The 14,698-nt window shown below is 37.7% G+C and overlaps 1 protein-coding gene across 3 annotated transcripts in view; it reads left to right on the top strand.

The window, feature by feature from the left end:
* Nucleotides 1–14,698, top strand: part of RBL1 (RB transcriptional corepressor like 1) — a 76,046-nt gene that overhangs the window by 36,009 nt on the left and 25,339 nt on the right. For all 3 annotated transcript variants that reach the window (XM_068565608.1, XM_068565609.1, XM_068565610.1), the window contains 3 exons: nt 905–1,037; nt 5,112–5,378; nt 6,940–7,151. In XM_068565608.1, coding sequence (XP_068421709.1) covers nt 905–1,037; nt 5,112–5,378; nt 6,940–7,151 — 612 coding nt within the window. The remainder of the gene's footprint in view (nt 1–904; nt 1,038–5,111; nt 5,379–6,939; nt 7,152–14,698) is intronic.

Raw genomic sequence — 14,698 nt, forward strand, 5'->3', positions numbered from 1 at the left:
CTTTCCTGATGATGACCTCTGAAACACAAAAGTTTTAAATTTTGATGATATCCAGTTTATCTATTCTTTTGTTGCTTGTGCTTTCAGTATCAGATCTAAGAAACCATTAATACCATCATTTTTAATTTTTTAAATATCCATATGAAGAATTAAACACTTTTAATTAGTAGTATTTACAATAAAAAGATCAAAAGCTTCTGCCTAATGCACACAAATAGCACATTTAACAGTTTAGTATCATGAGAAATTGAGTTTTCTCCCTTCACCTCTGTGTTATTCTTTTTTAACTCTTGTCTATACATCCTTCTTTGCTTTTCTGTGTCTCCTTATACTTCATTAATCTTCTTGAGTTTTCCCCTAATCTCAAACAACTGAAAGAACTATTTAAGACTAGGAAGAACTGAAAAGATGATTTCTTAAAGCCTCTCTTCCATGCTTCTTTGGTCTTTTGCAGCAGCATGTGATTAATTGGGCGATCTTCAGTATTCATCAATATTTCCATTATGGAATCCATTGGGAATGGAAAAAAAAGCTATGAACTTAAAAGAGAAGGATTTGGGTTGAAGCCCTCACTCTAATATTTAGTAGCAGTGTGTCCTTGGGCAGATTTCACATTTTAGAGCCTCAATTTTCTCATCCATAAGTGAAGAATAGCAGTGCCTACCTCATAGGTTTACTTCTAGTGGTCAGTAAACTTTACTAGATATATTATAAGATTAAGTGAGATGAACTCTTTACATATCTTTAACAACGTTAACTATTGAGCACTTTATGCAAGTTGGTATATTTTGTGAAGGACAGGGAAATAAAACAGTAAAAAAGTTAAGACTTTCTCATTTTTTCTGTTATGTTTTGATCAGTGGGTTTATCTGTGTGTAAAGCAGAGAGTTTTTGTTTTCTACAGGTTATATTCCCAAATAATTTTGAAACAGGAAATGGGGGAAATGTACAGGGACATCTCCCCATGATGCCAATGTCTCCTCTAATGCATCCAAGGGTCAAAGAAGTTCGGACTGACAGTGGGAGTCTTCGAAAGGGTAGGTTCAACATTGGTAAAACAATGAAAAAATAACAAAGATCTTTTTTTTTTTTTTTTAAATTTTTATTTATTTATTTATTTATGGCTGTGTTGGGTCTTCGTTTCTGTGCGAAGGCTTTCTCCAGTTGTGGCAAACGGGGGGCCATTCTTCATCGCGGTGCGCGGGCCTCTCACTGTCACGGCCTCTCTTGTTGCGGAGCACAGGCTCCAGACGCGCAGGCTCAGTAGTTGTGGCTCACGGGCCCAGCTGCTCCGCGGCATGTGGGATCCTCCCAGACCAGGGCTCGAACCCGTGTCCCCTGCATTGGCAGGCAGACTCTCAACCACTGCGCCACCAGGAAAGCCCAAAGATCTTTTTTTAGAGAAAATTTCAAGTCTTACCTAACATATTATTAAGAAATACAATTTTTTTATCAAGATTTGAAAGGGGATTAATGTTTATGCCAACACCCTGTGTGGCTCATTGCATACTTTTTATATTAAAGTAATAAGATTTCCACTCTGATTTTGAATCTAATCTATTTTTTAAATTGCAATGTCTGTTATTGTGGAAATAGTATTTTGGCTTTTTCATAAATATACACAGCTTTTCCTCAATGCTAATGGAAAACTATTTAAGCTAAATACCTACTTTTCCAAATGTGACAAAAGTTATATTCTTTATCTCTATGTCTTTAAAGAAAAAGAAACGTTTAAAGCAGAACAAAGAACTCTATGGGATACTTAAATTCATCTAATAAATTACTTATCTATACTCTCTCAAAATAGTTCATTTGAGCCTTACTAATAGGAAGATTCTAGTGCATTATTCTTTATTTTCTCTTGTGATGTAGCAAACTGATGTGTGCATCTTCTGGATTATTTAACTCTTGGATTTTTAAAAATCACTTAAAATCTTCTGATGACAATATCCCTGAATAAACCTCAGATGTACAAGTATTCAGGTTACATAGTAAGGTAGCTCAAGACCCACTTTTGGACTATAATTGTGTGTGTGTGTCTTGCTTTACATGTAGTATAAGGTCATAAAAATGTGCACGCTGTGCATGCAAAACAATCTTCATTAAGCAAGGGGAATAATTAGGATTGTTTTATGACCTTTAAAAATCTTGTCAAACCTAAAAACTCTCTTACTGTCAATTATTAATATTTAAACAAACTTAAAAATAGTAAAAATATTTACTTAGTACACTACAATTTAAAACATTGGAAACATTGAGAATGAAAATGTTTTGTTTTTAAAAAAGTCATAAAGAATCGTTTACATGGTGCTTGCCACTTTCTTATATAACTTACAATACTGAGTGAGCTTCTTTCCTGTGCCTTGGTGAACTGTCATGTTTCTTTCTAAGTTTGGACCAGCTCTTAACATTTTATCATTTGTGCTTTCAGTGTTGTGAAATATTTCTGAGAGTTCCTTTAAAGTGAAGTTTTTTGCCATCATAACTTCCTGTTGGATGTCTTCATCCTATTCATCTTAACAACTTTTCGCATTTATATCAATAAGTCTCATCTTCACACAGTTCTTCTGGCTGTATATCTAATCTCTTGAATAGCAGCAGTGTCAACATTCCTACGGTCAGCTATTTCTTCTATAACTTCAGTAACAATTTTAATTTCACTTTCAGCATTATCACTTTTCATTTCTTTGTTGGACTTTCACTTTTATGGGGGGGCCATTCCCTCTTTCATTTGTCTATTTTCATTTGTCTATTTTGTAAAATGCGGGTTTATCACTGGGAAATAAGGAGACAACATAACCATATGCTTTGCTGCCTGCATGAATTGAACCAGCAGATTTGCCCTGACCAATCACCAACAGACTTTGAAAGAAGTAACAGGATTGGTCACTGATCATGATGCACATCTATTTTTCACACAATGATTTATGTAAATCCTCATGGGAAAAGTTTGTAGTTTATGCAGTTACTCACAGTTAATATACCATGGCAACTGAAATCTGAACCTTTTTGTTAAGGCGGTCGTTAATTTATGCTATGGTAACTGAAACTCATGCATACTTTAACTGTACAAAGCCTGAACTCTGTGCGTATGCGTGTGTGTGTATCTGACTATAATGTGTATGTGTATATAATATATATAATATATATAATATATGTTATATGTGTGTGTGTGTGTGTGTGTGTGTGTTTGCAGCCTAGCTAGAGATCTCAGAACTAAGATCATGAAGAAATGGTCACTAAAATGTAATTCTGTCCTGGTGGTGGAATTTTGAGTGTTACCTTTTTCATTACAGTTTTTTGGTATCATTTGAGTTTTTTCAGTGAGCTTTTAAAAATTGAGATATAATTCACATCCCATAAAATTCACCCTTTTAAAATATACAATTCAGTATATTCACAAGACTATACAACTATCACCATTATCTAATTCCAGAACATTTTTATCACCCCCCCCAAAAAAACCTGTATCCAATAGTAATCGCTCTCTATTTCCTCCTCTACCAAGACCCTGGAACTACTAATCTATTCTTTGTCTCTATGGATCTTCCTGTTCTGGACATTTCATATAAATGGAATTATATAATATGTGACCTTTGTGATTGGCTTCTTTTACTTATCATGTTTTCAAGGTATATATATGTTGTCGCATGTGTCAACACTTCATTACGCTGAATAATTTTTCATTGTATGGATATACTGTATATTGTTTGTTCATTCGTTTGTTAATGGACATTTGGATTATTTCCTCTTGTTGTCTTTTATGAATAACGCTGCTGTGAACATTCAGGTGATATGTTATTTTTATAATTAGAAGAAAAAGGTATTTTCTTATAGGGGTTCAGGCAAGAGAATCAAATAATGGAAAATCCTTAGAAAACAATAATATTGAGCCTTGACTCTGGGAGAAAAAAGACAATTTATTAACTTATATATTTGTTAAATTTTTATTGTCTACTGCAGCTTTTCCAGTACTGTGCTAGGCAGAGAATCATTTCAAGGGTCTTGCAGCTAACTTCATGGCTATAACATGAGTTTTCCCTTGAAATGTCAGCTCTGAACATTCCAAGTCAGATTCAAGGGCTGCATTGGTTTTCTTAGATATAAGGTATCCAGGTAGACTTCTGTTAAGGGGTAATGGGAGCTACAATAGAACTTTCCACTTTTTTTACTAAGACTGGAAGTCAGAGCTGCTTTTTTAACCTCCAGAATTATGGAGAGATTTTTATTAAACCATGACTCTTCCCCACTTACCTCAGTAATACAGAGAGCTGTCAAATTATTGCCAGAGGTAATTTTTATACCTTTTAAACATGTTTTGAAAATAGATGACATGGCTATCTAATTATCTAGTAATTGTAAAAATAATTAGTGAAATGTTTTTACTTTAAAAACATGTTATATACCTGTAAAGAAACAGTGGGTTGAGGGAAGTAGGGGGAAAATGGTGGGAAAAGATGTAGGATTGGCTAGGAGAGGCTTTGCACCTAGTGGAGATGGAAGGGAGAGCAGTTTCTGCAGAAGGATAGCACTGGAAAAGAGGTTTAATCCATACCTTACTTTCTTTTTTATCAACACACTAATGCCTCAGATTAAGGCAAGTTAAGCAGAGTCATAACACTTCTACTCATCTTAATCTTCTAGTGGACTTATAAAAGATGATTCTGCCTCTACTAAATCAGAAAGCCACAGCTACTGCCTTAAACTGTTTGAAGTGTGGGCATGTGGCGAAGACAAAATTGTGAACCAAATCACTGATTTTTCCTTCTAATCAGGAGTTATTTACTAGATAAGATTGGGAGACAGAAGCTAGTTGGACTACTTTTGAAATTTAGCAGTCACCACATTCTACCTCTCACTTCTACTTTACCCTTAATATTTTGCTTCTTTAATATAGGCAGAGATTCAAGAAACCAGGAAGGTGAGCTCTCATAATTTTATTTTAAGATTTACTTCATTCTCCTCTCTCCCACTAGACTCGATTATTGCATGAGGACAGAGGCCATGTTATTAGCATAGTAACTCAATCTCTATTTGTTGAATGAGTGAGTAAACCTGACTTATTATTTTGGAATACATGTCAAACTGTTATAAATTTTTCTCTTTATTAGATACGCAACCATTGTCTCCAATTTCTGTCCATGAACGCTACAGTTCTCCTACCGCTGGGAGTGCTAAGAGAAGACTTTTTGGGGAAGACCCCCCAAAGGAAATGCTTATGGACAGGATCATAACAGAAGGAACAAAATTGAAAATTGCTCCTTCTTCAAGCATTACTGCTGAAAATATATCGATTTCACCTGGGCAAAGTCTTCTAACAATGGCCACAGCCATAGTAACAGGGACAACAGGACATAAAGTTACAATCCCATTGCATGGTAACATTTTGATGCATTTATTTTATATTTTTTCTGAGTTGGATGAAAATTTAAGAAATGTCTTATTGGATTGATCACATGGTCTTATTATTCCAGTATTTTTTCTTGAACCTGTATACTTTTTTTTTTCTTTGGCTGCGTTTGGTCTTCGTTGCTGTGCACAGGCTTTCTCTAGTTACAGGGAGCAGGGGCTACTCTTCATTGCAGTTCACGGGCTTCTCATTGCGGTGGCTTCTCCTGTTGCGGAACATGGGCTCTAGGCGTGCGGGCTTCAGTAGTTGCAGCACACGGGCTTCAGTAGTTGTGGTGTGAGGGCTCGGTAGTTGCGGCTCGTGGGCTCGAGGGTACGTGGGCTTCAGTAGTTGTGGCTTGCGGGCTCTAGAGTGAAGGCTCAGTAGTTGTGGCGCACAAGCTTAGTTGCTCCGTGGCATGTGGGATCTTCCCAGACCAGGGATTGAACCTGTGGTCTCCTGCATTGGCAGGCAGATTCTTAACCACTTCGCCACCAGGGAAGTCCCTGAACCCATACTTTTTTTTCTCTAAGAGCAGTTTTAGGTTCATGGCAAAATTGAGCCTTCCTTGCCATCGACATCCTGCACCAGAGAGACACATGTGTTACAATTGATGAACTTTCATGGACACATCATTATCACCCCAAGTCCATAGTTTGCATTAGGGTTCACTCTTTGGTGTTGTACATTCTACGAATTTTGACAAATGTCTAATGACACATATCTACCATTATACTATTATACAGAATAGTTTCACTGCCCTAAAGATCCTCTGTGCTCCACCCTTTTGTTTTGTTTTGAACCTGTAGAGGCATTCCTAGTATTATTGCACTTTGCTTTGTTGCACTTTACAGATACTATTTTTTTTTTTTTTACAAATTGAAGGTTTCTGGCAACCCTGTGTTGTCAAATGATGATTAGCATTTTTTAGCAACAAAGTATTTTTTAATTGCGGTACGTACATTGTTTTTTAGACATAATGCTATTGCACACTTAATAGACTGCAATATAGCATAAACATAATTTTTATGTGCACTAGGAAACCAAAAAATTCATGTGACTCACTTTATTATGATACTCAATTTATTGTAGTGGTCTGGAACCAAACTCGCAATGTCTCTGAGGTATGCCTGCACTGTTTTTTGAATTTTCACATTCTATAAATTTACAACCCTCTTTGTTAGGACTTATTTTATTTTCTTATCTGAGTTTTACAAATAAGTGCATTGAGCAAGAATTTTGTTTATTGATTAAAAACATCTCCTTTAGAGCTCAAAAGAAAATAATTTTATGTTTCAGAGCAGAAATAGAAAATAAGAGTATCATAACCTAGAATTACTATTTTTGTGGCTTTCTTCTAACATATTCCTATGCATAGATAGATAGATAAATAGATAGATAGATAGATAGATAGATAGATAGATAGATAGATAGATAGATAGTAAAGAAAGGAAGGGAGGGAGAGAGGGAGGAAGGAAGCAAGGAAGGAAGAGTTGACAACTTTTCTGGGGCACATTTCTAAAACTAAGAACTCTTGCTTGTACATTCAGGTATTGCAAATGATGCTGGAGAGATCACACTGATACCAATTTCCATGAATACAACTCAGGAGTCCAAAGTCGAGAGTCCTGTATCACTTACGGCTCAGTCATTAATTGGTGCTTCTCCAAAACAGACCCATTTGACTAAAGCACAAGAGGTACATTCAGTTGGAATAAGCAAACCAAAGAGAACTGGGTCCTTAGCACTGTTTTATAGAAAGGTATGTGTTTTTATAGCATCTAAAAAGGTCTCCTTTAATCAATGCAAGAAAGATTGAGTAACAGAGGGCAGCTTTAGCCTTCTTTTTTTGTGTGTGGTAAAATATACATGAAATTTACTATTTTAACCATTTTTAAGTGTACAGCTAAATGTCAATAGTACATTCACGTTGTTGTGCAGCTTCCACCACCATCCATCTCCAGACTTTTTCATCTTCCTAAACTGAAACTCTGTACCCATTAAATAGTAACTCCTCATTTCTTCCCCCCACCCCCAGCCCCTGGTAGCCATTATTCTACTTTCTGTCTCTATGAATTTGACTACTCTAGGTACCTCATATAAGTGGAATTATATAACGTTTGTCCTTTTTTGACAGGCTTATTTCACTTAGCATAATGTTTTCAAGGTTCTTCAATATTGTAGCATGGTCATAATTTCCTTCCTTTTTAAGGCTGACTAATATTCCATCGTATGTATATACCATATTTTGTTTATCCATTCATCTATAGATGGACATTTGGGTTGTTTCTACCTTTTGGTTATTGTGAGTGAATAGTGTTGCTATGAACATTGGTGTACAGGTATCCAAGTCTGCTTTCAATTCTTTTGGGTATATACAGAAGTGGAATAGTAATTTTAAATTTAATTTTTGAGAAAATGCTATACAGTTTCCCACAGTGGCTGCACCATTTATATTCCTGCCAGCAACATACAAGTGTTTTTCACAATATTGTGAAATACAAGTGTTTTTCTCTTTCTGACTTACTTCACTCTTTATGACAGTCTCTAGATCCATCCACCTCACTACAAATAACTCAATTTCGTTTCTTTTTATGGCTGCGTAACATTCTGTTGTATATATGTGCCACATCTTCTTTATCCGTTCATCTGTCAATGGACACATAGGTTGCTTCCATGTCCTGGCTGTTGTAAGTAGAACTGCAGTGAATATTGTGGTACATGACTCTTTTTGAATTATGGTTTTCTCAGGGTATATGCCCAATAGTGGGATCGCTGGGTCATATGGTACTTCTATTTTTACTTTTTTAAGGAACTGCCATACTGTTCTCCATAGTGGTTGTATCAATTTACATTCCCACCAGCAGTGCAAGAGGGTTCCCTTTTCTCCACACCCTCTCCAGCATTTATTGTTTGTAGATATTTTGATGATGGCCGTTCTGAAGGGTGTGGGGTGATAACCTCATTGTAGTTTTGATTTGCATTTCTCTAATGATTAGTGATTTTGAGCATCCTTTCATGTGTTTGTTGACAATCTGTATATCTTCTTTGGAGAAATGTCTATTTAGGTCTTCTGCCTATTTTTGGATTGGGTTGTTTGTTTTCTTGATATTGAGCTGCATGAGCTGCTTGTATATTTTGGAGATTAATCCTTTGTCAGTTGCTTCATTTGCAAATATTTTCTCCTGTTCTGAGGGTTGTCTTTTCATCTTGTTTATGGTTTCCTTTGCTGTGCAAAAGCATTTACATTTCATTAGGTCCCATTTGTTTATTTTTGGTTTTATTTCCATTTCTCTAGGAGGTGGGTCAAATAGGATCTTGCTATGATGTATGTCATGGAGTGTTCTGCCTATGTTTTCCTCTAAGAGTTTTATAGTGTCTGGCCTTAAGTTTAGGTCTTTAATCCATCTTGAGTTTATTTTTGTGTATGGTGTTTGGGAGTGTTCTAATTTCATTCTTTTACATGTAGCTGTCCAGTTTTCCCAGCACCACTTATTGAAGAGGCTGTCTTTTCTCCATTGTATATTTGTGCCTCCTTTATTAAAGATAAGGTGACCATAGGTGCGTGGGTTTATCTCTGGGCTTTCTATCCTGTTCCATTGATCTATATTTCTGTTTTTGTGCCAGTACCATATTGTCTTGATTACTGTAGCTTCTTAGTATAGTCTGAAGCCAAGGAGCCTGATTCCTCCAGCTCTGTTTTTCTTTCTCAAGATTGCTTTGGCTATTTGGGGTCTTTTGTGTTTCCATGCAAATTGTGAAATTTTATGTTCTAGTTCTGTGAAAAATGCCATTGGTAGTTTGATAGGGATTGCATTGAATCTGTAGATTGCTTTGGGTAGTATAGTCATTTTCGCAGTGTTGATTCTTCCAGTCCAAGAACATGGTATGTTTCTTCATCCGTTTGTATCCTCTTTGATTTCTTTCATCAGTGTCTTATAGTTTTCTGCATACAGGTCTTATGTCTCCTTAGGTAGGTTTATTCCTAGGTATTTTATTCTTTTTGTTGCAGTGGTAAATGGGAGTGTTTCCTTAATTTCTCTTTCAGATTTTTCATCATTAGTGTATAAGAATGCAAGAGATTTCTGTGCATTAATTTTATAGCCTGCTGCTTTACCAAATTCATTGATTAGCTCTAGGAGTTTTTTGGTAGCATCTTTAGGATTCACTGTGTATAGTATCATGTCATCTGCAAACAGTGACTGTTTTACTTCTTTTTTTCCAAGTTGGATTCCTTTTATTTCTTCTTCTTCTCTGATTGCTGTGGCTAACACTTCCAAAACTATGTTGAATAATAGTGGTGAGAGTGGGCAGCCTTGTCTTGTTCCTGATCTTAGTGGAAATGGTTTCCGTTTTTCACTATTGAGAACGATGTTGGCTGTGGGTTTGTCATATATGGCTTTATTATGTTGAGTTAAGTTCCCTCTATGCCTACTTTCTGGAGAGTTTTTATCATAAGTGGCTGTTGAATTTTGTCAAAAGCTTTTTTTGTATCTATTGAGATGATCATATGATTTTTATTCTTCGGTTTGTTAATATGGTTTATCACATTGATTGATTTGTGTATGTTGAAGAATCCTTGCATTCCTGGGATAAACCCCACTTGGTCATGGTGTATGTTCCTTTTAATGTGCTGTTGGATTCTGTTTGCTAGTATTTTGTTGAGGATTTTTGCATCTATGTTCATCAGTGATATTGGCCTATAGTTTTCTTTTTTTGTGACATCTTTGTCTGGTTTTGGTATCAGGGTGATAGTGGCCTCATAGAATGAGTCTGGGAGTGTTCCTCCCTCTGCTATATTTTGGAAGAGTTTGAGAAGGATATGTGTTAGCTCTTCTCTAAATGTTTGCTAGAATTCTCCTGTGAGTCCATTTGGTCCTGGGCTTTTGTTTGTTGGAAGATTTTTAATCACAGTTTCAATTTCAGTGCTTGTGAGTGGTCTATTCATGTTTTCTGTTTCTTCCTGGTTCAGTCTTGGAAGGTTATACCTTTCTAAGAATTTGTCCATTTCTTGCAGGTTGTCCATTTTTTTGGCATATAGTTGCTTTTAGTAATCTCTCATGATCCTTTGTATTTCTGCAGTGTCGGTTGTCACTTCTCCTTTTTCATTTCTAATTCTATTGATGTGAGTCTTCTCCCTTTTTTTCCTGATGAGTCTGGCTAGTGGTTTATCATTTTTGTTTATCTTCTCAAAGAACCATCTTTTAGTTTTATTGATCTTAGCTATTTTTTCCTTCATTTCTTTTTCATTATTTCTGATCTCATCTTTATTATTTCTTTCCTTCTGCTAACTTTGAGGTTTTTTTGTTCTTCTTTCTCTAATTGCTTTAGGTGTAAGGTTAGGTTGTTTATTTGAGATGTTTCTTGTTTCTTGAGGTAGGATTGTATTGACTGCTATAAACTTTCCTCTTAGAACTGCTTTTGCTGCATCCCATAGATTTTGGGTCGTCGTGTTTTCATTGTCATTTGTTTCTAGGTTTTTTTTGATTACCTCTTTGATTTCTTCAGTGATCTCTTGGTTATTTAGTAGTGTATTGTTTAGCCTCCATGTGTGTGTATTTTTCACACATTTTTTCCTGTTATTGGTGTCTCGTCTCATAGCATTGGGTCGGAAAAGATACTTGATACGATTTCAATTTTCTTAAATTTAGCAAGGCTTGATTTGTGACCCAAGATGTGATCTATCCTGGAAAATGTTCTATGAGCATTAAATGTATCATTTAAAGCTTGTGTTTCCTTATTTATTTTCATTTTGGATGATCTGTCCATTGGTGAAAGTGGGGTGTTAAAGTCTCCTACTATTATTGTGTTGCTGTCGATTTCCCCTTTTATGGCTGTTAGCATTTGACTTATGTATTGAGGTGCTCCTGTGTTGGGTGCATAAATATTTACAATTGTTATATCTTCTTGGATTGATCCCTTGATCATTATGTAGTGTCCTTCCTTGTCTCTTGTAACATTCTTTATTTTAAAGTCTATTTTATCTGATATGAGAATTGCTACTCCAGCTTTCTTTTGATTTCCATTTGCATGGAATATCTTTTTCCATCCCCTCACTTTCAGTCTGTATGTGTCCCTAGGTCTGAAGTGGGTCTCTTGTAGACAGCATATATACAGGTCATGTTTTTGTATCCATTCAGCCAGTCTATGTCTTTTGGTTGGAGCATTTAATCCATTTACATTTAAGGTAGTTATCAGTATGTGTGTTCCTGTTACCATTTTCTTAATTGTTTTGGGTTTGTTATTGTGGGTCTTTTCCTTCTCTTGTGTTTCCTGCCTAGGGAAGTTCCTTTAGCATTTGTTGTAAAGCTAGTTTGGTGGTGCTGAATTCTCTTAGCTTTTGCTTGTCTGTAAAGGTTTTAATTGCTCCGTCAAATCTGAATGAGGTCCTCGATGGGTAGAGTAATCTTGGTTGTAGGTTTTTCTCTTTCATCACTTTAAATATGTCCTGCCACTCCCATCTGGCTTGTAGAGTTTCTGCTGAGAAATCAGCTGTTAACATGGGGATTCCCTTGTATGTTATTTGTTGCTTTTCCCTTGCTGCCTTTAGTATTTTTCTTTGTATTTAATTTTTGATAGTTTGATTAATGTGTGTCTTGGCGTGTTTCTCCTTGGATTTATCCTGTGTGGGACTCTCTGTGCTTCCTGGACTTGATTGACTATTTGCTTACCCATATTAGGGAAGTTTTCAACTATAATCTCTTCAAATATTTTCTCAGTCCCTTTTCTTTTCTCTTCTTCTTCTGGGACCCCTATAATTTGAATGTTGGTGCGTTTAGTGTTGTCCCAGAGGTCTCAGAGATTGTCCTTAATTTGTTTCATTCTTTTTTCTTTATTCTGCTCTGTGGTAGTTATTTCCACTATTTTATCTTCCAGGTCACTTATCTGTTCTTCTACCTCAGTTATTCTGCTATTGATTCCTCTAGAGAATTTTTAATTTCATTTATTGTGTTGTTCATCATTGTTTGTTTGCTCTTTAGTTCTTTTAGGTCCTTGTTAAACGTTTCTTGTATTTTCTCCATTCTATTTTCAAGATTTTGGATCATCTGTACTATCATTACTCTGAATTTTTTTTGCGGTAGACTGCCTGTTTCCTCTTCATTTGTTTGGTCTGGTGGGTTTTTACCTTGTTCCTTCATCTGCTGTGTATTTCTCTGTCTTCTCATTTTGCTTAACTTACTGTGTTTGGGGTCTCCTTCTCGCAGGCTGCAGGTTCATAGTCCTCGTTGTTTTTGGTGTCTGCCCCCCAGTGGGTAAGGTTGCTTCAGTGGGTTGTGTAGGCTTTCTAGTTGAGGGGACCGGTGCCTGTGTTCTGGTGGATGAGGCTGGATCTTGTCTTTCTGGTGAGCTGGACCACATCCAGTGGTGTGCTTTGGGGTGTCTGTGACCTTATTATGATTTTAGGCAGCCTCTCTGCTAATGGATGGGGTTGTGTTCCTGTCTTGCTTGTTGTTTGGCATAGGGTATCCATCACTGTAGCTTGCTGGTCATTGAGTGGAGCTGGGTCTTCACGTTGAGATGGAGATCTCTGAGAGAGCTTTCGCCATTTGATATTATGTGGGGCTGGGAGGTCTCTGGTGGACCACTGTCCTGAACTTGGCTCTCCCACCTCAGAGGCTCAGGCAGGACACCCAGCTGGAGCACCAAGGCCCTGTCAGCCAAATGGCTCAGAAGAAAAGGGAGAAAAAAAGAAAGAAAGAAAGAGAAATAAAATAAAGTTATAAAAATGAAAAATAAAAAATATATTATTATAAATAAAAAAATTAGAAAGTAAAAAAAGAAAAGAGAAAGAAAGAAGCGAGCAACCAAACCAAAAAACAAATCCACAATGATAACAAGTGCTAAAAATTATAGTAAAAAAAAAAAAAAAAAAGACAGACAGAACCCTAGGACAAATGGTAAAAGCAAAGCTATACAGACAAAAATCACATAAAGAAGCATGCACATACACACTCGCAAAAGGAGAAAAAGGAAAAAATATATATATAAAAAAAGGAAGAGAGCAACCAAATCAATAAACAAATCTACCAGTGATAATAAGTTCTAAATACTAAACTAAGATAAACATAAAACCAGAAACAAATTAGATGCTGAAAGCAAACCCCAAGTCTATAGTTGCTCCCAAAGTCCACTGCCTAAATTTTGGGATGATTCGTTGTCTATTCAGGTATTCCACAGATGCAGGGTACATCAGTTTGATTGTGGAGATTTAATCCACTGCTCCTGAGGCTGCTGGGAGAGATTTCCCTTTCTCTTCTTTGTTCACACAGCTCCTGGGGTTCAGCTTTGGATTTGGCCCCACTTCTGCATGTAGGTCGCCTGAGGGCATCTATTTCCCTCCCAGACAGGACAGGGTTAAAGTAGCAGCTGATTAGGGGGCTCTGGCTCCCTCAGGCCAGGGGGAGGGAGGAGTATGGAATGCGGGGCAAGCCTGGGGTGGCAGAGGCCAGCATAATGTTGCAACAGCCTGGGCACAATGTGTGTTCTCCTGCGGAAGTTGTTCCTGGATCATGGGACCCTGGCAGTGGCGGGCTGCACAGGCTCCTGGGAGGGGAGGTGTGAATAGTGTCCTGTGCTTGCACACAGGCTTCTTGGCGGCTGCAGCAGCAACCTTAGCGTTTCATGCCCGTCTCTGGGGTCCGCGCTGATAGCCGCGGCCCGTGCTCATCTCTGGAGCTCGTTTAGGCAGTGCTCTGAATCCCCTCTCCTCGCACACCCTGACACAATGGTCTCTTGCCTCTTAGGCAGTTCCAGACTCTTTCCTGGACTCCCTCCCGGGTAGCTGTGGCTGACTAGCTGCCTTCAGGCTGTGTTCACACAGCTAACCCCAGTCCTCTCCCTGGGATCTGACCTCCAAAGCCCGAGCCTCAGCTCCCCGCCCCCACCTGCCCTGGCAGGTGAGCAGACAGGCCTCTCAGGCTGGTGAGTGCTGGTCGGCACTGATCCTCTATGCGGGAATCTCTCCGCTTTGCCCTCTGCACCCCTGTGGCTGCGCTCTCCTCTGTGGCTCCAAAGCTTCCCACCTGCCATCTCTGCCAGTGAAGGGGCTTCCTAGTGTGTGGAAACTTTTCCTCCTTCACAGCTCCCTCCTAGAGGTGCAGGTCCCATCCTTATTCTTTTGTCTCTGTTTTTTCTTTTTTCTTTTGCCCTGCCCAGGTACGTGAGGAGTTTCTTGCCTTTTGGGAAGTCTGAGGTCTTCTGCCAGCGTTCAGTAGGTGTTCTGTAGGAGCTGTTCCTCATGTAGATGTATTTCTGATGTATTTGTGGGGAGGAAGGTGATCTCCATGTCTTACTCCTCCACCATCTTGA

Source organism: Eschrichtius robustus, chromosome 16 (assembly GCF_028021215.1).
Source record: "Eschrichtius robustus isolate mEscRob2 chromosome 16, mEscRob2.pri, whole genome shotgun sequence".
Lineage (NCBI taxonomy): Eukaryota > Metazoa > Chordata > Mammalia > Artiodactyla > Eschrichtiidae > Eschrichtius > Eschrichtius robustus.